General features: G+C 45.6%; 1 protein-coding gene across 1 annotated transcript in view; it reads left to right on the top strand.

Moving 5' to 3' along the window:
* The window catches only part of ttc27 (tetratricopeptide repeat domain 27), a 75,067-nt gene that overhangs the window by 632 nt on the left and 49,404 nt on the right, over window positions 1–25,031 (top strand). The window contains exons 2-8 of the mRNA XM_028989746.1: window positions 1,819–1,999; window positions 2,600–2,729; window positions 3,972–4,112; window positions 5,922–6,024; window positions 15,588–15,752; window positions 16,144–16,286; window positions 20,858–20,970. Of these exons, the coding sequence (XP_028845579.1) occupies window positions 1,819–1,999; window positions 2,600–2,729; window positions 3,972–4,112; window positions 5,922–6,024; window positions 15,588–15,752; window positions 16,144–16,286; window positions 20,858–20,970 (976 nt within the window). The remainder of the gene's footprint in view (window positions 1–1,818; window positions 2,000–2,599; window positions 2,730–3,971; window positions 4,113–5,921; window positions 6,025–15,587; window positions 15,753–16,143; window positions 16,287–20,857; window positions 20,971–25,031) is intronic.

Genomic DNA, 25,031 nt, shown 5'->3' with positions numbered 1-25,031 from the left:
CCCCCCCACTCGGACGGTGTCGCCGTCGCCCGTTCCTGTGAGGGGGAGCCGCCCCGCGTCGGGCGACGCGCGTCTTATGTAGAAGCTAGTTCCGGACGGGAGGCGTGCCGTGCGCACTGATATCCAGCGTGACGGGGACCCGAGGCGGTTCTCCGCCGTGTCCCTCCGCAGGCAGGCGTCCGCGGCGTTATTACGTGGTCGTTATGTCAGGCCACGACGCGTGTAAGTAATATAAGCATACAAGACAATACGAAACGTGAGTAGAGGAGTAGATACATAAACTACAAGGCATTTTAAAACTATTTACGTAAAAGCTAACACTAACCTTTAAGTAAGCAAGAATAAATAGCTATAATAAAACAACTGGCAAACTTCGACAAACCTGTGAAGACAGAAGCGTTGAGAATTTATTGAGGGTTTTGTGAATTTATGAATATTCCCTCCCAAAAAATGGGGAAAGTGATTTTGGACTCTTTCCGTAAAAATATTTACAGCAAAATATAATATTTCAGCAAATATAATGGAGCTGATCTCCACAGCATTTTTTTACGCAGCTTTGCTTTGCGTATTTCCGCATGTTAATGCTCGATTGTTGCCGAATAGACCTTTATGAACCCCACGCTTCTGAGATTATGCGAAATTGTTTCCCCATAATTACTGAGCTGTGGTGCACAAACAGAAATCTTATTAACCCGCGTTTTAGGCCACACCTCGGGATTTCATTTTCTCCTTCATGAAGCAGTCCTCCCCCCTCTGGCCCACCTCCCTTCCGTCGCTCCTTCCATTTCGCTCTCCCTCTGCCCCCCCCCCGGATTTCATCTTATCTGAAATATCAGGGCCGCTTATTGCTGTGCGCCGCGAATTGCCGTGGAGGAAAAGAAAGCGTCAGGGATGTGGCGTTGGGCCGCTTCATTAAAGATGCGACGCTGCGCTGCCATGTAACTTTCAGGTCGTGTGGCGCGTGTCTTCTTTCTCCGCGTGAGCACTTGCTGTGGTGTCAGGCATGAAAAGGCTTAAAGAGAGAAATCTGAAATATCTATGTATTCTGTCACATAATGCAAAAAAAAAAAAAATATCTCGATTGCAAGTTGCTATTGTTATAGCGTTATGTTGCCGTGCATGAGATCCTGCGTCTCTCTCTCTATTTGAAGATGCGAAAATGCATCTGATGCACAGCATCGCGGTTTTGTCCTCATTAATGATTCGCAGTGGCTGCTGAAAGATAAATCCCCCCCCCCCCAAAAAAAAAATCCTTATTCATGCGTAATAATTGCATAACGACGTGAATGGTTTCCTAGAATCCACCACACGTCAGTGTCGTACACCGAGGACGGGAACGCTCTTGAGAAAAATGTTAAAGAAACACCATCTTTAACACTTCATCTGCATAGCTGAGACGTACGTGGATTTTTCACGTCAAAATTGCCCACATGCTCAAACACACACACACACACACACACACACACTGGCTCTCCATCGGGAGCGCCGTGCAATCAGTACTAATGAGCACCGACTGCTTCGCTTCTCAAATAAAGAAGTAATGAGGCCGGGACGGCGCTGAAGTTCCTAGTCGTCCCCTTTAAGACGAGCACCGTCCTTTCTGACCGAGAGGACGGTGTTGAGGTTCGGGGGTGAGCGTCGTGAAAGACAACGTTTTCGAACGGCCGTTTTAAACCTGGTTCAGGCTTTTGCTTGCATGGTAACTGAAGCCAACTGTGTGTGTGTGTGTGTGTGTGTGTGCGTGTGTGTTTGTGTGCGTGTGTGTGTGTGTGCGTGTGTGTGTGTGTGCGTGTGTGTGTGTGTGCGTGCGCGCTTTAGAAGCCGGAGCCCTGCTGCGGAACCTGTTCGAGGGGAACTTTGAGGCCGTGCTGCTCAGCCCTCGGGTGCTTGACCTCCTGAGTGGAGAAAGTGAGGAGGAGGAGGAGAGCGTCGAGGCCTATTTGGAGAGAAGGGTCCTCGCGTACCTCAGTGATTGTGCTGAAGACGACCAGGCCGACAGGTGGGAGACGCCAGTGGGCGTTTTTTTTTTTTACGTTTTATTAACCTTTTCACAACGTTTGCCTGCGGAGGTTTATTGTATTGTATCTTGCCACGACATAAAACCGCTAAACAGTTCGGAGTGCCGGGAGCTCAAAATGGCAGAATGGTGGAGGGCCGCGAGTATAATGTGGGGAGAAGCAGCCTCCTATTCCTGCTCATCGATAAGAGGACCTCCGCACCCCCCGAAATCCCCCCCTCGCTGGGATGAATTATTAATTTCTAATAAGGACTGCTCACCGACACCCCCTCTCCGGTGGGGAGCTCTGCAGGAGGATGTGTATTTCAGCACCGATCTCCCCACCTACTATCGCTCTGCACCATAAGATGTGTGTGTGTGTGTGTGTGTGTGTGTGTGTGTGTGCGTGTGCGTGCGTGTTTTACACAGTCACTGTTGTTTGGTCAGAGCTGGATTGTTTATGTTCGCCTGATGTATTTTTTGTCTATACCTCCTGTGTTTTGGTGTGTGTAGTCGGGTAAAAATCTCTCTCTCTCTCTCTCTCTCTCTCTCTCTCTCTCTCTCTCTCCTCTCTCTTTCTCTCTCTCTCTCTCTCTGATGCAGGGAAGCAGCTCTGCTGGCGGTGGCGGTGGCCTGTCTGCAGCTCTTTGTTCAGAGTAACTGGACAGGACCTCCAGCCTCCCTGCATGTTCCTGACCTTCTGCCAGCCTCGATGCTGCACTCGTTGTCAGAGGTACACACACACACACACACACACACACACACACACACAGCAAGTTTAACGCGCTACTGCTGAATAGAAGCTCCCACACAGGGACTCCGTTTTTCTTTTTTAATTCTCCATCAGAACTGTTTGAGTTTTTTGGTTTTAGATGGTGGTTTTTCGTTTTTTTTTATTCCATGTGATGAACACCTCAGCAGTAGATGTAATAGATTCTGACCTCGCCGTCCTGTGGTCAGTGCTCCCGACCCTCGGAGAACAAATTCTGCCCCTCAGCGATTTGGCTGATGAATTTATAGGCAGCTGCTTTGGGAATAGGGATGTGAAGTTTGTGTGTGTGTGTGTGTCAGTGAGAGGGACGGCCGAGAGATGCATGGAGAAAGCAGGTGACCTGTGTGAACCTTTTGCACTATGTAATGAGGATGTGTGGAATGCACCAAAGGGGAAAGGGAATTGTGGGTAATGAAGTCTCTCTAGATTGCCAGTTATCCTGGAGTGAGCCGAAACTACCCTGCGTCCACCCCACCATTTTTTTCTTTTGTTTCGTTCTGAAGCACAGCATGGGTGGTGGTAGCCTAGTGGGTAAGACCCAGGTTCAAACCCCGCTTTAACCCTGAGAGTCTCAAGGGGGGACTGTCCCTGAAACTACTCAGTGTCAGGCGATCCAGGGGTGCAGCAAGGCAAGAAAACGAAAAGAATTCTAACGAGAAACTAATAATTAGAGCAGATTTAATTCTTTTTGGCCAATCAAGGTGGGTTCTAGCGGTGTTCGAAAACAAGTGGGGGATCCAGCTGAGATCTGAAGATCTCTCTCTTACTGTCGTTCACTTAAGTCTGAATTACGTAGTGTTTTTTGTATGTGTTATTTTTTTTTCTTTGCTTCAACCAATAGTAGTACATTTTAAGAATTGTTTTTATTCATGATTTAGCCTATGATTGAGGCTTGTGGCATTGAACGGTGTACATATTGCACTGTGTGCCTTGTGTTATTTGCATTGTGTGTAGCCGCCTTTTGTGCAGAGATAACTGCATTGCAGGTTCTTGTCATGAACCACTTCTACTTTCCAAGAAGACAGAATGGGGACATGCCACCAGATCTGTGTAGTTGAACACTTATGGAGATGTTAGAGACTACTTCACACGTCCCCTACGCTGCTTTCAAGCTGGAAAAAATGATCACTGATCACATGAAGTGAATGAAATGATATGCAATATGTTTCTGGTTTGACTCATGTTTCTCACCTCCTCCTGCAGCCCAAGGCCCTGAACGAGTCTTTGCTGGCCAGCCTGGTTCTGGATGGAGAGTCTGTTTACAGCCTGACCTCCAACCCCTTCTGTCTCCTGCTGGCCAGAGTGCTGCTGGTCAACTGCAGGGCCAAGCTGGACAGTTTCCGGGTGAGCCATCAGCCATCGCTTCAGCCCTGATTTTCGTCTAATTTATTACCCATCCCTGTGCTGCCATAAATCTTTGCTACTCAAGTGTGAGCACAAAATGGATTTAAAGCAAAAAAAAAAAAAGATAACGCAATCCTTTATTCCCCCGTGCCGCTGTCGTGATGAACAGAAACACATATTTAATCCCTTATGTCTGACTCCAATTTAGCTGATGGGCCTGAGCTATTTAATGGATTGAGAAACGGATGGCTCTCTGTGCCCGTATATTACAGCGCGGCGCCTGCCCGGTGACTGGCAGCCTGCGATCTGATTGGCAGCTTCATATTCAGACCTCTGTCAGCCCGGCCTCTATCGCATGGGCCCAGGCACTCAGCCTCGCTTAATGCAAATATCAGATAGCCACAGATTTATGTACAGGCCGGACTGTTTCACATTCGCTAAAACGTTCTCACACCAGCATTCTTATTAGTGTTAAAATGTTGAACAATTAAATTGAATTGATTGTCATTGTGATACACAGCAGCATAGCACACGGTGCACACAGTGAGCAGTGGGCAGCCATGACAGGCGCCCGGGGAGCAGTGTGTGGGGACGGTGCTTTGCTCAGTGGCACCTCACCTTCCGATTATGGGTCCGTTTATTGATATAGCAATACCATACCATTTATATTATTTATAAAGCACTTTAACATGACCAAAGGGCTCTACATTAAAATAAAAAATAAGTTATATTACCAGGAACAAAACAGACATGGACAAAAAGTTCATTAAAAATTAAGAATAAAAGAAAAACAATAAAATAAAATGTGCAGCAATTTGAATTAAACAAGGGCTTGAATAAAACTGAATATTTCAGACAACACATTAAAAGAGTTAAGAAAGGACTGCCTAAGAAGCCACATAAAACACTGCATAAGAACACCGTACAAGAAGCACGTCACACTGGGTTAAAAGCCAGGGTGTAAAAGTGAGTTTTTTTAAAACGAGATTTAAACGCAGTGATTGATGGGGCCTGCCTGACACTGATTGGCAGGTCATTCCATAGACGTGGGGCGGCCACTGCCCAGCTGCCTTTGTGCTTGTAATGTGACCGAGAAACATACATGGAGTCGGTCTGACAAATATATCGCAATATTTTGGTTATATTCTATCAGTACCGGGACATTTTTGTATACAAATTTAGTCTGAAATTCAGTTCTGAATTAATTCTGTTTTGTCTGAATTATTAATGTAATATTATCCACATAGATAACACACAGCATGTCTGTTTTTTACATTTTCAGTGAACTGTAGAATATGGCAATATGTACAGTATCGCAATATATCAGAATAAAATCGTATTGTGATATCCTTGGCAACACACACCCCGAGTTTCCTTACACTCTAGGCCAACCGTTGCCCTAAAAATGAAACATGGCCTGCATTTGTCGAACCTGCGACCTTGGCATAATCAGCACTGGGGGTAAAAAAAAACCAAAAAAAAAAAAAAACCCCACATTTCACTGATATTGAAAAAGGGTCTTGAATGACTGATTCTGCATGAATCAGTGCACCATGTGTTATCGCTATACCTGCATTCTGTTTGTGTGTGTGTGCTTTGTAAATGAAACCCTGAAGACCCTGGAGATGTCTATATTATAGTTTTTAAAAAGCTTCAACTTCTCCTATTTATTTAAAAATTCTACGTATCCTAGAAAGAACAGTGCTGGTGGTCACGTGCCTCTGTGAAACTGCACACTTTCACCAGCGGTTCACCAGATGTTCTTCTGTGCATGTGCATGGTCTCTAACGTGTCCTCCGCAATTCACAGACGCTGCCGTGGTGGACGCTCAGGTACGTGGCCCTGCACCAGCAGGTTCTGGAGGAACGTTCACCCCAGCTACTCGACCTGGCCACGTGCTGCATGGACGAAGGTGAGCCCTCGGCACCACGCGACTGTCCCGGAAACTTCCCGTGTAAAGTGCTGTTGGTGTGGGCCAACGGTGGTAATATAATCATGTTCTCTCCTTAAAGCAAACTGCCCATTTCGCAATTACAAATTGACTGCTTGAACCACGTTTTGAATAGAATTTTGCCGCGTGAATTGGTTCCCACCAGGGCTGCGGCGGCTGTGATGCAAGCTTCCAGGGAAAAAAAAAAATAAAAAAATCATTTGGGATGAACGGTATTTTTGCAAGTTAGCGGAAATGTTCTCTGCTCTTTGGCCATCAGGCCACGTTGGTTCAGCCAACAAAGCGAGGTGATGACATTGGTGACATTGTGTCCACATGTACGCTGCTTGTGTCTACAGAACAGCAAGTGTTGCAAAAAACGGGTGCAAACATTCACAAACCATTGTCAGTACCACATTCAGGACTCTTTTAAAAAAAATAATGGTGAAAATATGATGATCATTTTAATAAAAGTAAAATCACCATAAGCCTCATGCAAAGGTGAGTGAGCCATTACATCCATACGTACTCTATATTTCGGTTTCAAATATAGAAACAACTTAATTCTCCTGTCTAGAGCTGAATATCTTACTTCTCTATAAAATTAGCAGATTTATATTGAATTAAGTGGTAAATATTACCATGATGTGGTTTTACCTCTATAATCGCTTTAAATACTCACGGATAGCTGGAGCAGAGATTTGTGGCTCGTTATTTATATAAGCTTTGGTGACGGATGAACCAGTTTCCAGCCCGCCCCCCAGGCTGGCCCGGTTTTGCTGACTGTGTGGGGTGTTGGCAGGGGGTCGAACGAGCGCGCGGGCCGTGGCGAACGTGCTGAGTCGAGAGTCTGGGTGACGTGACCCCGCTGTCCCCCTGGCGTCAGGGCCCGGCGTTTGGGGGAGATTATGTCATGACCGGTTTGCTCTGGGTGGATGGGCGATTTGGGATGTTGGTTTTGTGCTGTGTGTGTGTGTGTGTGTGTGTGTTTCTGTAGTGACAGCTGTGCATGCAGCACGGCTAGCTGGTGATGACATTGTGTCCACATGTACGCTGCTTGTGTCTACAGAACAGCAAGTGTTGCAAAAAACGGGTGCAAATTTGCACACATTAGACTGCGAAGCATCTCTTATCGAGGGGTGTTGGAATTCTAATCGATGCATCACGGTGCAGACGTGGACGATTCTGCATCGATGCAGTGCAGAACATAATCGATCGTAACATAACAGTGTCGCTTGGTAATTTCCTTCCGGCAGCATAAATATTCTCGTTAAAGTGCCGTTAAAGTGCCGTTAAAGTGCGGCCTGGTCCGTGTACAGCGCCGCTCTGGTCAGGAATTTCACACTGTGTGTCACGCTGCGGTTGATCTTATCAGTCTCTGGGTGTCCCGATATCTACATCACAACGTCATCACCGGTTTAGAAAGCCACGCTTGTTCTGTTGACCTCAGCTCGCTGGCTTTATACGGAGAAGCGTGAACCCCGTGGCCAGCTCAGCGCGTACCACGTTGGGCCTGAAATGAGCTGGAAAAAGGTTCAGACCTTCGTGGCGCCAGGTGAACCAGGCGTTTTCCTGCTCATCCTGCAAATTATAGCGTCTACGCGGGTGAACGAGGCCTTAGCTCTTGTATTTGAAAGCATCGCGTTAAGTAACGTAGAAAAAACGATGGGATGTGCCATGTGTTCTGGTTTGGTCTGCATTGCTATGAACCTTCATTGATGCCACCAGATTTAGAGCAGTTAGCAGGCAACATGTCGCCAGCAAGTAAAGTTTGAGAGTTCATGAATGCAGAGCATTTGTGGCAGAACAGAGGTGAGTAGAAAAAGGTAAATAAAGCCTTTAAGATGAAGTTCGCCATTTAAACCACTGACTTTCTGTACACATGCGCTACTATAACAGGTTTGCATGATTTATTAATGCCAACGTTTTTGATGCAAAATAAATTGATCAATGACTTTCACCTGCAAGTAGCTGCAAAAATCTGCATAAATGCAGCAAGGTCCGTTATCGGCAACAATTGGTTTAGAGTTCCAGTGGAATGCTGTGGAATCCTCTGTTGCAAATGTGTCCCATGACAAGTGTCACTGAAAACAGTTGCACTGATTTAAAGAAGCAATAATAATGCCAAATTTAGACCAGTTGAATGAATGAATTAATAACCTGAGGATTTATACTCGATGGACAATATAGTGATTTAGTACATCGCACATCGAACAAGGCGTGATCCAGTATATCGATTATATTCGATATTTCGCCCACTTCTACTCTGGTGCATCGGTTCACTACATCATTATTTCTAATACACACGGTCTTCTATGTTCTTGTTTTCTTGTGGTTTAAATTGAATTTATTCCGATTTGGCTCGGTTAGGGATGAAAGGTGCACGTTCCAGCCTCTGAATACAACAAGCTTAGTGTGTTGGACAGTTACAGACTGGAAGGACATCGACAGCAGCATCTTCTCTAAAGTGAAGTGATTGTCACATGTGATAAACAGCAGCACAGCACACGGTGCACACAGTGAAATTTGTCCTCTGCATTTAACCCATCACCCTGAGTGAGCAGTGGGCAGCCATGACAGGTGCCCGGGGAGCAGTGTGTGGGGACGGTGCTTTGCTCAGTGACACCTCAGTGGCACCTTGGCGGATCGGGATTCGAACCGGCAACCTTCTGATTACGGGGCCGCTTCCTTAACCGCTAGGCCACCACTGCCCCCGAAAATGTCCCTGTCCCTTCTCAGAGGTGGGGGATACTTTGAGGGTTTGTGTGGATGTTGTAAACTGTGAAGCTTTGTCTCCGCTCCTGGCAGTTGAAAAGCGCCCAGTCAGGGACATTTTCTTTGTGTGGTGACTAATACCAGATTTTCAAAGATAGTAACTCTGTCAGACTAACTACAGAGCCTCCTGAGCCTGTTTTCTTTTTATGGTTCTGCATAAGCTGTACACATCAATCAATCAAACAATCAATCAATCAACCTCCCCTGTAGACAACTCATTCTAGTCTGAGTATCTGACGTGGCTGCAGTAATGACTTCAAAGATGCAGTTGGCTATTTGTTTTCAAAAAAGGAGCAAAAAATGAAGGAAAATGTAAATTTTATGTATATATTTGATTCTGATTGGAAGAAGAAATGTGTGAGTACATAACTCCACATGTGTTCATTCATAGTTTTGATGCCCTCAGTGAGAATCTGGTCCTGAAAATAAAACACAATTAGAAATAATGATGTAGTGAACCGATGCACCAGAGTAGAAGCGGGCGATATATATCGAATAAGAAACTCGCTCTCAACTATGACAATCCACCTATTGCACGATGCTTTGGGAAACAAGCGAGCAAACCCAAGGTCCCAATTCACCCAAACATCCATCCCTGCAACCTTCGTGCTCAAAGCAAGACCACTAACCTCGCACGTACCTCAATTGCCTGTGAACCAGAAGTCCCAGGTTCAAATCCCACTTACTACCATTGTGTCCCTGAGCAAGACACTTGACCGTCTGATAAATGGGGTAAATGTAAACTCCGGGAAGCGAAAGCTATATGGAAAAATGGCACGGTTCACAGTGTTTCCTAAAGAAAGCCTAATTGTTCCCACAGATATATTTTTGTTCCTCTGCTTGACGAGTAGATTTGTCATTCGTCTTAGTTCCGGTGTTGAATGGGACGTGGCAGAGCGTCCCTTCTCAGCGCTTTCAGCCTGGGCGGCTGCGATAAACGGCTGCAACGTGAGCCGTCTTCGTATGACTGACGCACACAAACACACACACACACACACACACACTTTATTTCTCCGCCGTCGTCTTGCATGCTTCATTTGATCCGGTTTGAGGCTTATGTCAGCTCAGACGCGCTCCGTTTCCTCCCGTAAAGATGACGTCCCTTTTTCAAACTGACGTTCGCCGGGCGGCCAGACGTTTTTTTTTTTTTTCTTCCCGTTCCTCCCCAGCAAACGGAGGAAAGGAACGCTCCTAAATAAAACTCTACGTGCTTTTCGTTGGCTGGTTTGGTAAGCTGCATGGACACGGTCCCTCCACCCCCCATGTCTTCTGCCAATGTGAATGCGCGTGATGGAGTGCCTCTTCTTCTGCTGCCACCGTCAGCTTCTTTCTCACGTTACTCTTAAAAGTAATTAGTCCTTCTTTTTTTTTTTTCTTCACGTACTTACATGGTCGTGACCAAAGCAGCGGCCTTCAGAGTCACAGGTGCGTTTGGAGCCGGTGGTTCTCAAGCTTCGAAGATAGTGAAGTGATTGTCACATGTGATAGACAGCACACGGTGCACACAGTGAAATTTGTCCTCTGCATTTAACCCATCATGACAGGCGCCCGGGGAGCAGTGTGTGGGGACGGTGCTTTGCTCAGCGGCACCTTGGCGGATGGGGATTCGAACCGGCAACCTTCTGATTACGGGGCCGCTTCCACTAGGAAACAACAGGAATTGTTCTCTGTCGTGACTGGGCGTGGTGGGGGCTCGGACAGTAAATTTGTCACGTCCATGCGGTGAACGGAGGGAGGACGAGGAGTGACGAGGAACGAAGAATCAAGGACTCTTTCACCTTTTCACGAAACAGGGGTTTACTGGTGAATCACAGGACAGGGGAGACATCCGAGACATTGACATTAGTGAACACGGAACATAACGTTAAAGACCTGACGGCGAACAGAAACGAACAGGGCAGCTTTATACAATTAACACAGGTGAAAACGATGACAACAATGAAACTCCGGTCAGACCGGATCGTGACAAAATTTAAACTGGAAGCCTGCTTCATGTCCTCGACACTGGAAATGGGGGGACGCTTCTCTTCGTCCTCCAGTCACCCTCATGTTAGTTTGATTCTTATACGACGTGTATTAACTCAGGGTTAAGTGTCTTGCTCGGGGACACAATGGTAGTTATTGGGATTTGAACCTGGGTCTTCTGGTTCATAGGCGAGTGTGTTACCCACTAGGCCACTACCCACCCCACCAGTCTTCTGTGTCACAGAATTTTTTTTTTTACCCTGTGTTCTTTATATTCATAGAATATATATGCATAGAACACATAGAACATATAACCCAAATGACCAAAATTGAGCAGTCGTGAGAACAGGAATTTTCAACCTATTTAGAAAGCTGTTGAGGTGCCAGCTCTGAAGGTTGTGACACACCACATTGTACCTTGTTCATATATAATTACAGGTTCCCCGGTCGACTCCTGAGGACAGGAAGCACTCGGTCTTTCAACATGCGAGTGTTTGGCGGTGTCCTGACCCCATCAGCACTCCATCTTCCCGACGGTCCACCAGAGAGGGAAACAGGGAGGATGTTTTATTCAGGGGAGAGGATGCATTAACCTTCTCTTAAACGAGCCTCGTTGTTAATTCCTCCGATTATTATCATTTATTTAGCCCTCCGTCTGGCTACAGATCTGATTGAGCGCGGACCTCGTGCCGGCCGCTCAGCCTTCGCATCATTGATATTCACCAGTGTCGGTGTTCGGCGCTCTGTCACCGTCACCCGTAGAGGCTCTGCAGAAACACTGCTGATGCTTCTCACTGATTCAGAAGGTACAATGGTTGCACTTTTATTGCTGCTTCGCAGCCGTTGACCTCAAGAGTAATGGGAGGTCCGGGTGCTAATGTGCTCTTACGAGAAGCTTATGAAGGCCTTGTTTAACACATCTAGCAAGCTGTGAAATAACCTTCTCATTTCGTAGTGTGGACATTTTTTCATTTGTCTGATGCTACGTAATCTGTAGGTGTGTGAACCACTGATTTAAAAAGCTTTTTTAGATCTTCTGACGTGTAAGTGTGAGCTGTATATATCACACCATCCTTAACGGTCAAAAAAGCAAAGCGGTTTACTGGCGTTCAGGATGGCCGGACCCGCCATCTGTCATGCTGCTGCCACAGGGGTTATGGGTGGATGGTGACGCTGGCGTGAGCGCGTTACTAAAACCTTCCATCAACGTTGGCCAAACGTTGTTTGTTTGCCAGGAGTGACCAGCATGGTTGATGGTTCCCGTTAGAAACCATGCCGACTTCATACAGCCCGCTATTATTTGTTACATTTGAAATAATCCTTTATCCTTTAAATTGCCTGATCTCTAAGTTACAGCAAAATGTGTTCCTCAAGGTAGGAGATGTCCTTTCAGTTTTTTTTTTAATTTTTTTATTTTTGTGATCGCATTTTCACCAATTACGCCAAAAAAATGTGTTTGATGAACATCCATTTACCTGTTTATTTGTCAAGAACTATAGACAATGGTGGCAGTGGTGGCCTAGCGGTTAAGGAAGCGGTTGCCGGTTCAAATCTCGATCCGCCAAGGTGCCACTGAGGTGCCACTGAGCAAAGCACCGTCCCCACACACTGCTCCCCGGGCGCCTGTCATGGCTGCCCACTGCTCACCAAGGGTGATGGTTAAAAGAAGAGGACACATTTCGTTGTGTCAGCGTGTGCTGTGCTGTGTATCACAATGACAATCACTTCATTTATAATTAACTAACTATGCAATATATATATATATAGAGGTGTCAGAACAGAAGCTGTGCGTTCTAATGGGGTGGGGCTGGGAAGACAGATGCTCTGGTCTGTAACATGAATAACTTGTGCCGTCAGAGAAGCGTGATTGAATGAGCTTGGAAACCCGTCCAAATATGAGTGCGGTATTGACGTATGCTGAGAGGCTGAATGCGACATCTAGTGTATATATATATCTACGGTGTAGGTACCTATTAGGGTTGCCTACTTTTTCAATCCCAAATGAGAGACCCTTTCTTGCAGGCCACGCACTTCTCACTCTGTCACAATTTGAGGTTGCGCGCTCTGTCTATGCTTTCGCTTGACCCCTGGTGGTTGGTTGATTAAATGTAAATATTGCCGACGATCATCTCAATTTGATCCTGATCGTGGTTAAAATCCGATTAATTGTGCAGCCCTAGCGCATAGTATTTAGGAAGACAGAGTAACACTACCACAACTGTCTTCTGTTTAATTACTTTCCCACTCTGTAGCGCTGTCTGCTTCTGTAAAACTTTTATCTTTACTTTAGCTTTGGCGATTATTCTCAGACCCGCGGTTCATGCAGTGCTATTTATTATTGAATGTGAACCCTGAGCGAGTCTGAAGCCATGCGTATCCCACACAAATAGTCCATCAGCCCCAGCTGGACTGTGCACACACATGGGTGACTGGAGCTACAGCTAGAGGTGTGTTATTGGAGGTTTTACCTCACTGAGCATGACTGGCTTTGACTTTGCAACTAACTTCCATCGTTTTATTTATTCCTTTTTTTTTTTTTTCTTCTCTCTCTAGTAGCAGCGACTACGAATGGAAAAAGCGAGAGAGACTTAAATGAACAAGATGGCACCCTGTAGTGATTAATCATATGAATAATTCAGTATTTATTTCCATTACAACGTGAGATGCATTATGGGACATCCCAGTGATACCCTAATATATACTGAACATGCTTTCCATATGTACATTAATACTTGTTAAGGAATCCATACTGTGCTGAATGCTAAACTGCTGCCACTGTCATGGTTCCAGTAATTAACAATGATTGTTTTTCTTATTGCATGCAAAAAAAGTACTTTTATTCCATGTAAAGTACAAGTGCCCTGATTCTTCATTAAAATGTGGTTTAGAGTAGTTTCTGCTTTTATTTATGCTGCATTGGTTAACAAAATGAAGATTGCTGAAGGAGGCTTATAAGTAGTTAGGCTGCTATCTTCTGCAAGTAGATCATACAACAATTATGCAAATTGCCTTGTCATCCATAAGTTCTGATGCGGATTGATGTGTGGCTTGTAATGCAATTTTAACATGCACAGTAAATATAGCTGCAATTTGTTTCTTTTCTTGGCGGCGATGTGACCTATGACACAAATGCAAATTTCGTCCTCACCAGTGACAATCCCTACATAATGCACTTGTGGTATGTTTTCGATGTGCCTGCTTCATCAGGACACAGAGAATAGAAATCAGATCCGACCAGATGAAAACATTTCATCTTTTCCATTTACGGTCAAAGTCTCCAGGAGGATTATTTTTTTTAAAACCTGACCAGATCATGATCCAGTGACTCCCCAGTCCTTTTCCCCATACTCACCTGTCATCATTTTAAATATGCTTTAGAACATCCATGAGTCTTAATTATTAATCATGATTAATTGCAACTAATTAATTGTAAATTGATTTGTTGAACATTTGTAATTGACAACCCATTTATTTGTTTGGTTTGTGAAAAGCATCCTTGTGGTTTCTTTCTGTACCGATGCTGCTCGGCGCGTTTTATAGTCTCTCCCAAAGTGTTCCTGTCGTTCCACACAAAGCACAATGTGCAATTTGGCCATGGCGAAATGGGCCTTGCTGAAGGTGACACAGCCGAATGGAGTAAATCTGCGGAGCACGAGCCCCGGCTGACTCATAAATGGGCAGTGACCGGGCCGAGCGGACGCCGCGTCATGAATTATACACACGGTCCCACGTGGCGCGATGGCACGATAATCTTCGCAGCGTGGCCTTCAGCCCCGGCCACCAATAACCGTGCCACAGGCCCTTTCATCTTTGTCCCACATCCCCTCTTCCTCCTGCTGCTCTTTTTTTTTTTAATGCAGCCGCTCAAGGTCTCCTCTGCTGTGTGAAGTTGACCGAATGCCTTGTTTTTTTTTTTTCTTCGTTGGGCTTCGGGCCGTGCGAATTACCGCGGAATTGTGCCGGGACTGTGGATCTGAGAGGGGGGGCACCGGCCGATGGCCCCGACACGACGCCGACGCTTAATCATTTTCCACTCCGCCACATTTCGACTGCGGCACTGCTGTGGGAAAGACAAATACTCGCGAGCAGAAGTGAGGAGAAAAGTTCTTTTGCAGATTTTAATACAGACAGGGCGCCACAAAAGGTCCTTTCCGTTTTTCGGAACCTGGCGTCAGGTGATTCCGGACTGTACGGTGACCGTTTTTCTGCTAGTTGGAGGAAATAGAAGTGTCCACACGGGTGTTCAGCACAAGTATTCGGCTGCGCATTCTACATTTACATTTACAGCATTTATCAGACGCCCTTATCCAGAGCGACTTACAATCAGTATTTACAGGGACAGTTCCCCCCTGGAGACACTCAGGGTTAAGTGTCTTGCTCAGGGACACAAAGGTAGTAAATGGGGTTTGAACCTGGATCCTCTGGTTCATAGGCGAGTGTGTTACCCACTAGGCTACTACCACCCACCACATAGCATGCAGTTCTAGCATGCAGAACGTGTTACAGACGAACCTGCAGGATGTGGGATGATCGAAGCGGACTGGGACCTCCAGCTATGCTGCCAATGTCCGTTGGTTACTCCCATATTTTTATTTTCAGAGCTGATCGGCTCGTAGTGCTTGTTTTACAAGTTTGCTGTGAAGAGTTTTATAGAGTTGCATGGGCTTAAAGAAGATGATGACCTGAATGGTTTCTACAATTGCTTCAGTGACCTAAAACACCCCACTTCGTGGTTTTGCTGAAGGCAATTATGCATCGCCAATAGAGGAGATTTATCTTAACCATTTTAAACCGTTGCATTTCAGTGCTGAAATGTGAGGAGCTGTTCTCCAGCCGGGCGGCTCGGCACCTGGCCATCCAGTTCCACCTGGAGTGCGGCCACACCTGCCTGACCTACTACGACTACCGTCCGGCCAAGCAGCACTTCCAGAAGGCCCAGGAGCTGGCAGGGTTGGAGGTGAACATGACAGGTACGAGCCCAGGTCCCATCGCCGGAGCTGCAGCTAATGGAGACAGGGCCTCATTTCTTCCATCACTGGCACGAGCCAGCAAGCCTTATTCAGGAGGGTGAAGAAGGTTACATTAAATATGTGAGCGTCCGTCCCATTTGGAGGCATCAAGTGAAACTGAATTGTTTTTTTATGCAGCGGCATATAGCCAATTATTATAATATAAGTATATTAGTATGCTAGACTTAAATATTCATGGATAATTCTGAATTCTGAAATAATCTGGGCGTGATTTAATAAAAACTAAAATGGCGGCTTGACACAGAGACTAGACTAAAACTAAAATTTAGACAAGCCGTCAAACACAACTATTTTAACCACAAACAAAACGTTCTGTGTCCAACGGCAACAGGAGCCCTGGGGAAGAGAACGCGATTTCAGGAGAACTTCCTGGCCCAGCTCATCCTGGATGTGAGACGGAAGGAGGACACGTTGGCGTTGGACTCCGACAGCCAGCTGAGCCCCACACCCACCCCGCGAAGCCTTCTGCCAAAGGCCAGTAAAACCCTCATCCCGCAACCCCAAAAGCACAAGGGGCAAAAGCCCACGCAGAACCCCACACCTCCACCAGGGGGAGAACTCTACTCTTGGTTTCATCACATGTGTGTGGGGGGGGGGGGGGGCAAATACCAGGCATTTCTCTCCGCCTCTCTCATATCCCACCGTCTCATGCTCTGCACATTTACTGCAAATTCTTCAGCTGCCGCTGGCCCGGCCGGGTCCTGTCCGCAGTGTCCAGTGGCTTCCGTGCTGCGCTGGCTGCTGGCAGGAGAGTGTTTTAAATCCACGCGGCTCCTCCTCGAGCCCGAGGAATTCGAGACATTAATCCTCCACTGTGCTAGACCGTTGTGGCCGGCCTGTCCTGCCCTAGACGAGAAATCATCCATGGAAATGATTGCTGAAGTTTTTGAAGTATACATACTTTTGATAATTGTCGTTTTTTTTCTTGGACTTTTCCTTCGGTACACTCAGAAGTGAAATGATTGCACGTGGCGACACAATGTCCTCTGTATTTAATCCCACCACCCTTAGTGAGCAGTGGGCAGCCATGAAAGGTGCCCAGGGAGCGGTGTGTGGAGAGGCTACCTTGATTAAGCGCTGGGATTTGAACCGGGAAACCTCCGGTTACGAAACCACTTCCTTACTGGCTAGGCCACTGCAAACAACTCTTTAACAAGTCATTTTCCAGGAATGCATCTTTCCTGGGACAGGTAGGTCATCGAAGTACAGGATTGGTCCAGGATGGTATTAAAGGGAGGTGTGGATAGGAAACAATGAGGGTTCAGCTGAGGGTCGTGACCCTCAGAGAGAAAACACATCTAGGAGTTTGCACACCCATCAGTTAAGCCTATGACAGTCGCGTTGGTGCCAGAGCAACCACACACACACACACCCCACACACACACACACACACACACACACACACACACACACACACACACACACACGTACACACGTACACACGTACCTGTGCTACAGTTCTGCCTTTTTTTTAATGCAGTAGGCAGTGTTGGGTTTGCTTTGGAGAGAGCAACCGTGATTGAATTGATTGTTGCTTTAGTGGGCTTTCCAGGACTGGTCTGGAGAACCTCTGGAACAGAACCAGTTCTAGTTTAATATCATTCTTATCAATAATCGTGGATCCGTTTTGTTTTTTTCGAGTCCGTCCCGTTCTTTAGCACAGATATTCATTTGGAGCCATCATGATGGTGAATTGGTTTTTGCAGAGGCATATAGCCAGGACACTATGATTATAATATAAGTACAGTATAGGCAAAAAGTCTGGACACACCTCCTCATTCAACGTGTTTTCTTTATTTTCATGACCATTTACGTTGGTAGATTCTCACTGAAGGCATCAGAACTATGAATGAACACATGTGGAGTTCTGTACTTAACAAAAAAAGGTGAAATAAGTGAAAACATGTTTTATATTCTAGTTTCTTTGCTCTGATTACTGCTTTGCACACTCTTGGCATTCTCTCGATGAGCTTCAAGAGGTCGTCACCTGAAATGCTTCTCCAACAGTCTTGAAGGAGTTCCCAGGTGTTTAGCACTTGTTGGGGTCCAGCTCACCCTAAACCATCTGGACTGGGTTCAGGTCCGGTGACTGTGGAGTCCAGGTCTCCACTTTTTGTTAAGTATGTAACTCCACATGTGTTCATTCATAGTTTTGAAGCCTTCAGTGAGAATCTACCAACGTAAATGGTCCTGAAAATAAAGAAAAGGCATTGAATTAGGGCCTGTACTGTGTATATTTATCTGCGATGGAGGGTGAACGAGTAAGCCTGAGTAGGTGTGGATGGCGTTTGTGTATTTGCTGTGATGGCTGCGCGGCGCTTTATAAAGCTTGAGCCGCAGCTCAGCGCGTCAGCGGTGTCGGCCTTTGCCGCTGCTGCATGAGTCATCGGCAGCCATCAGAATTCAGGCGAAACGCTCAGTGCGTAACCGAACACAGGTCTCGGGTTCGTCTTCAGCGCCGCGGCTAGCCCGAGCCTTTATAATGATCCATTGGCAGCCGAAAAAAAAAAAACAAGACGTTATAGCGATGCGGTAGTGTAAATTAAACCAGACGAGCCGAATGAAAAAGTAATGGAACCATGGCATTTTCTCGCCTCCCTTATGCACCGTCCTGGCATCTTTATGCTGCTGACATTTATCTTTACGCTTTAATCATCCCTCTTTATGCCACCGCGTCACCTGTGGCTTTTAAATCTGGCCACACCTCTGCACAGATTCAGTGGAAGTTGTAAAATTTCCCTTCAGTCAGATATGAATAGTCCCTAATTTTTTCAAATCAAATATGAAGCCTTTGTACACAAACAGCCTTCAGTTGTTTTTGGAGAATTGAAATCCAGGCCTTCTATTTGGATCTGAGGTTCAGATTTCTGCAGCGAGATTGGGACCGTTCTCTCGCGATTGTGGCGGGAATCCTATACAAACTTTTTCTTTCGTTACCCTGCAGCCTGGATGTGTGCTTTCGCCCCGTAGGACCCCTGTTTGCTGCTCGTCTCTCTCCATCGTGCTTATTAAGCATTTGTAGTAAACATTTGAGTACTTGAGTGTTCATTTTTAGTATTTTTTTTTACGGAATATTCCCCTGCGGTGAAGTGATAATTGGATTTGGGGCTCCCCTGGTACCAAGCGACTCCTTTCTGTGTACATTTGAAATATTCTTCTTTTTTTATTATGTGTGTGTGCACCTTATTACGGTGCCCTCCACTATAACTAGCAATAATCTTGGCGAGATCCTGTAAAGAGCAATACACGTCCCCAGACGTGAAATATTAATTTGCTTTTATAGTGTCCCTTAATACTGTATCTGAAGTGCCTTGGTGCAGAATTACAGCCGCTTTGATCCAGTCCCACAAGGAGATTTCCCAGGACGCGGCGCTTCGGTGTCTGTAGCTTTAAATGCTAATGAGGAGGAGAGCGGCCTATAGAAGTTGAGCGGGTGTTCGTGGAAATGACGTCAACACCATTTACCAATCAGACGGGAAGTCAAGTCGGCGTTTTTACCGAGAAAACGACATAAGGGGACAAAATCCGGATTCGACCAAAGCAGAACGACCAGAGTACACTTTACACCCATCACCACTTCTGCAGGACCAGAGACAGGCTCGGGGAACCCGAATTAATGTTCAATCATCTCACAAAGTCACACTTTCATGTCAGACTCTGTGCTTGGGGTATATATGGTACGATGTTAAATGAAAGCGTGCCAACAATTGTGGGAAGCCCTTTTTTTTCACTTTTTAACTTTTTTTTTTTTCTGTGCAAGATAAAGGTGCTTCAGTTGCACATAATCTTGAAATTATTTAATTAAATATATTAAATGTCAAACCTAATATGTAGTTTGATTTAGTTAGGACGGCAGAGTCACTGCAGTGAGCGCCCATCCAGTGAGGTGTGTGTGTGTGTGTGTGAGGGTAGACCAGCCCACCTTGGTATGCATCTTGCATTTCGATGCGGCTGCGTGCGTAAGACTCTGAAGGAGCAATAACGGCGGCGCCCTCGCCTGCCTCCCCGCACGCACTGCGTGAGCCCGTTAAGAAGTTTCTTCAGGCAACTCCACGCACTCGCTAGACACATTTTACCAGAAACGTGTCCCCTGTCCCATGTTGCAGTAGCAACAGGCACGCCGCCCATGCCAGCATCATTCAGCACGTCGCCGTCACTCCACTGGAGAATTAGCGAGGGGATCGGTTCGATTCACGGACGTGACGTCATAAACACCATTAACCAACAACAATAGATGTTGTTGGGGGAAAAAATATCGTTTTGTGACAACATAAGGGGACGAATTCCAGCTCCGACCGTCTGAGCTGCCGCTTTCTGAACGGCGAAGCACTGTCGCCATTTCTAGCCACTGCAGCACTACAGACAGGCTCGGCGAACCCGTATTAACGTTACATTTTCACGTCAGGCCACCTCTTCACTGCAGACAGTTCTTACCTGGCTCCCTATTCTCTCTTCTGAATTCATGGAACTGACCTTTCACAACCGATGCTTTTGCACAGGGGCAATCTGTGCACTTACTGAAAAACTTCGTATTTTAGGGCAGGTTGGTAGTTCAGGCTGTTTAGTGCAGAGTTAATATTTGATTCGTTTTGTGTGTGTGAACAGAACTGCTCGTACGGCATCTGTGGGTTTTTTTTTGCAGCAGCAGCAGCGTGCCCGTCGCGAAACCGTTCGCTATTTTTGCTCCGTCTTGCCTCCAGAACAGCCGCATTCCATTTACCAAAAAGCAGCGAGGAGAGTGAACAGAGCGATGCAGGCGGGGGCCGAGGTGGAACGAGGATGGAGAGGAGGCGTGGCAGAGTGTGGAAAATAGAGAAGGGAACGACAACGTATGGCTTTCAGACTCAAATATGCTCCAGAAAAGTGCCTGAGTGCATTCCTAAACTCCTGTCCAGCATCAGTTGGATGCTTGGTGACCAGGTCCTGCTGTGGCAGTCACTGTGCCGTTCTCCATGTTGTTTGAATTGCCTGATGAATGTGCTCATCGGGGTGCTGCAGGGCTTCCCTGAAGCGTAAAGTAACGCACTCCGTTGCGTCCCCCACAGGACCACGACCTGAGTGACGACACTGTGCTGAATAACATCAACCTGGCCGAACCCGGAGAGCACCAGCTGCCTGACCTGTGTGCCGAGGAGCAGGCGGTCATCCTGGGCGTGTGGTGGGTATCACGCAGCACAACAATTTACACACAAACAGTGTATAAATTCTACATTCCTGTACAGCTGCTCTCCTCAAAACTCATTAGATGATAATGTCACCTAATGATGTGGTTAGGAAGTAGGGGCTGGACAAGGCATGTACACTAGGTGACTTGGCAAGTCTAAATTGCCAGTAGACGGTGTGAATGGTCCCCGCCCTGCACTCCTGGGAGACACTTTGACGGTTCAGGATTTGAACCCGCAACCTTCTGATTACTAGGCCACTACTGCCCCAACAAGGCATTTTGCCTCCTCACCTTGGAATTGAGCCCTGGTCTCCTGCCGGGGACACGCGGAGATGGAGAAATGTTACAGTATGCAACATGCATAACATGAATGAATTTCATTTCACTTGTTTCAAGGGGGATAAAATATGCCACAACGGGCCTATTTTGCATTCTGAGATCACATAATAAGACGTTGTTGGCCATCCACCATTAACATTTTAATTTCTGCTAAGGATCATTTGTCTTTTCTGCGGCCCGGTCTCTGCTGATGAAGGGTTCAACACACTACTTAACGTTTCCCTTATGATGCTAAAGGGCTTCGTGATCTCATTAAATCAACTTTGTCTCATTAAAGTAATTCATGTAGAGTGTTGTGCTATCTCATGTGGCATTAATATTTTTATTTGTTACATCAATCAGAGTTTTTGATTCCCGTTGAGGCTAAAATAAGTATCGGGTCCCTGCGGTGAGCTCCAGTCTTACACAGCGTCGGGGAAAATCAACATTGCCAACCTTTCTCACACCATTTTTCCTGGAAAACGACTTATCCGCAGTAATTCGTAAGCCCTGGGCTCATTATGCTACATTACGGGAGAATGAGGGATCCTCGCTGCGAGACATGGAGCGGTGGGGCCGGCCTTGATTCAATCTTCTACGGCCGTAATGCAATTCTCCCTCGCATATTCAGCGTTGACAAGGCAAGATTATATCCTCCTGCCCCTCTCGGCATATTAGAGCTCCTTACCCGCCAGGGCTGTGTGGGTTTCTAGTCTGCGCGCTACAACCCGGGTTGGGGACGGCTGGGGGGAGTGGGGGCAGTCAGGTCACTTGAAGTTCAGGAAAATCAGTCCCAGAATCCGCTGGGATGTTATGGGCTTTTTTTTTTTTTTTTTTTTTTTTTTTTTTTTTTTTAAATAAGTTCAGGGTGTCACAATGCAATGGCCTCGGCACTTTATTATAACATCCCTTTATTAGAGTCTGCCTCCTGTTACACATTCGTTTGTAAAAGTCTGCTTGACAAGACGCCGGGCAGGCACATTTTACGAGTATGGCTTTTGCAGTGTGTTTGGAATAGCTTTATTCTGAAATATATTAATAATTGCTTTTTAAAATCCTGGACCTTAAATGCTGCCAAGCAGTGTTACTGTTAATCAGTGTTATTACACACCTATGCATTTCATCATTATTATAGCCATAATAAAATAATTTCTTTATGCTGTTTATCGTTTCGCTGGTGAACCAAGAGCCACCAGTTCTCTCTACCTTCACTGAAATTTTTTTTTTTTTTTTTTTTTTTAATAAAAGCTTATAAACACAAATGGACAGTTTTTTTATGTCCCTTGATTGTCTGAACAATCAGGCAATATGACACTGAATAAGAATAATTCTTTTTGAATTGTCTGGAACATATTAAAGACATTGCTCCTAAGCCTAATGGATCCCATTATTTCAAAAGATACACTATAATTTAGGGTTTTGTTCGTAGTAAAGAAGATGCGGTGTAAGACCTCACTCCCAAATGTCCCATAGCTTGGTGTTTACTTTGGTTGAGATTTAGATAAATTCCGGCATATTAGCCGCTACTTTTTTCACATGGTTGAGAACTGGCGAGGCTAGTTTACGGATTGTTATAGGCTGACTAACCGACTTTACAGATCACGGTGGACCAATGAAACTCAGTCACACAGATCAGCCATTTTGTGTTTTGGGCACAGACCCATTCAAGTTAATTTAGTCTGGCTGTCGAAGAAGTTAATTGAGTTGCTAAACGGAAGCTTGAGTGCACAGGAGGACGATGGCAATAGTGATCAATGACTTTTGCTTTTCCTGTATTTTTGCTGAGAATGCGTGTGACGAACAACGCCGATACTGAAGAAGACAACTGTACTACAGTTAAAAGCACAGTTCTGAAAAAAAGTATTGTGGTATGTATGTAGTTTTGGATATTACTGGCATTTATTTAATAAAGTCAATTAAATTCTTACTTAGTTAATATCTCATGTTGTAATGGGGACACTTGTGGCCTAAAGACAAGTGCAGCTTATTTAGGTACAACTTTCTTTTAAAAATTAGTAGGTGCAGCCTATATATAAGTTCGCTCTATAGTATGGACTTGCCTATAAACCAGAAGACCAAAAATTCCCAGGTTCAAACCTCACTGTCATGATGGCTGGACATGGCGTGGAAAAAGGACTCATACGCACAACGTCATGAAACAGGGGTTTAATACCTGGTGGACAGGACATGGGAAACATCCCATGGGGAACAATGAGCTGACGGCGAACAGACACGAACAGGGCAGCTTTATACAATAATACACAGGTGAACATGATCAGGAAACATAATAACACAGGACTAACATGAAACTCCGGTCCGAACTATGGATCCGGATTTGCCCCTTCCGGACGGGATCATCACACTCACTTAATACTGTTGTGTCCCTGAGCAAGACACTTAACTGAGTGTCCCTTTCACTTCTTATATAGGGACGTCTGATAAATGCTGTAAATGTAATAAAGATGATTGCTCACAATCCCTTACCTTTTAAGATGACAAGTGGACCCAGACCTGGCCATCAAATAGTTTCCAAAAAATGACTTTCTTAATGAATGTCTTTTTTTTTTTTTTTTTTTACTTCAATTCATAGCCAGAGTGTAGATATTTTAGTGTGGGTGCTGTTGGGTGTATTTTGTTTTTTGGTTTCCTTCTCTCCCCTCTGTTCTCTGTGCTCTGCTAAATTGTCATTAGACGCCGCAGCGCCGAGGCCTCTGGCCGGGTTCAGGGAGTGCTCCCACATCCACCTCACCTCCGGGCCCATTCTGACAGATGGGCTGAGCCAGAGAGAGGGAGGAAAGCAGCCAGGAAGAGGGCGAGCGGGGTGAAAACGAGATGATAAAGAGCCTCCTTGGAGAGAAGGGGTGCGATAGATAAGTGATTGAGGAGAGAGAGATTACACCGAGGTGAGAGAGAGGGAGCGAGAGATAGGTGCTAGGCCGACACTGTCTGGACTCGTTAGCTTCCATTGTGCTTCCGAGGCGGGGACTGTGTGTGTGTGTGTGTGTGTGTGTTAACGCTCAGAGACACAGAAAGCAAGCTGAAAGCAGGCACACACATTCCCGTTGTGTGCTTGTGTAGGTGTGTGGCTGTTGTATGCATAGTTGTGTTTGCCCATACTAATATGCTGTGAGAAAGGGAGTCTATTATAATAAGTTATGTGTGAACTTTTAAATTGTGAAGAATTTTGTCATGATCAATGTGAGCTTGAGTTATGCAACTGTGGGTGTGTGTGTGTGTGTATGCTTGAAAGTGATTATTTGTCATTGTTATACACACAGTACACAGAGTGCACAATGTGTTCTCTGCGATCTGTCAAAATTGATTTATGACTTACTTATTACAATCAGTCCTTATAAACAAAGGATTGCAAATGGTTGTTGTGTCTGTTTCTAGGAATTCAGGCATTATAATGGGGACGAAAATGCTGGACTCACAAACTCACATAGACATGAGCACACAACATAAAGATCAATGACCGGACGAGAATAAGACACATCAAGGATGCACTTATACTCATAATAACACATGAGAATGATCAGGAAATCAGGATCACATACCGGAGAACCTGGAACCAGAGCACCCGGAAATGTCAGGCCATGACAGTAAGATATATTTTTAAAAAATGATTTGAGGGACTGAGGTCAAGGTTTAAGCTCAGAAGATCTCCAAGTAATCACATGTAACATTTTTTATGTTTTGGTTTCAATTAGCTGTCCTTATGAAGATCGGAAACCATT

Source organism: Denticeps clupeoides, chromosome 8, assembly GCF_900700375.1.
Source record: "Denticeps clupeoides chromosome 8, fDenClu1.1, whole genome shotgun sequence".
Taxonomy (NCBI): Eukaryota; Metazoa; Chordata; class Actinopteri; order Clupeiformes; family Denticipitidae; genus Denticeps; species Denticeps clupeoides.
Note: the sequence above shows the minus strand (reverse complement) of the source record. Positions and strands in the feature narration are given on the sequence as shown.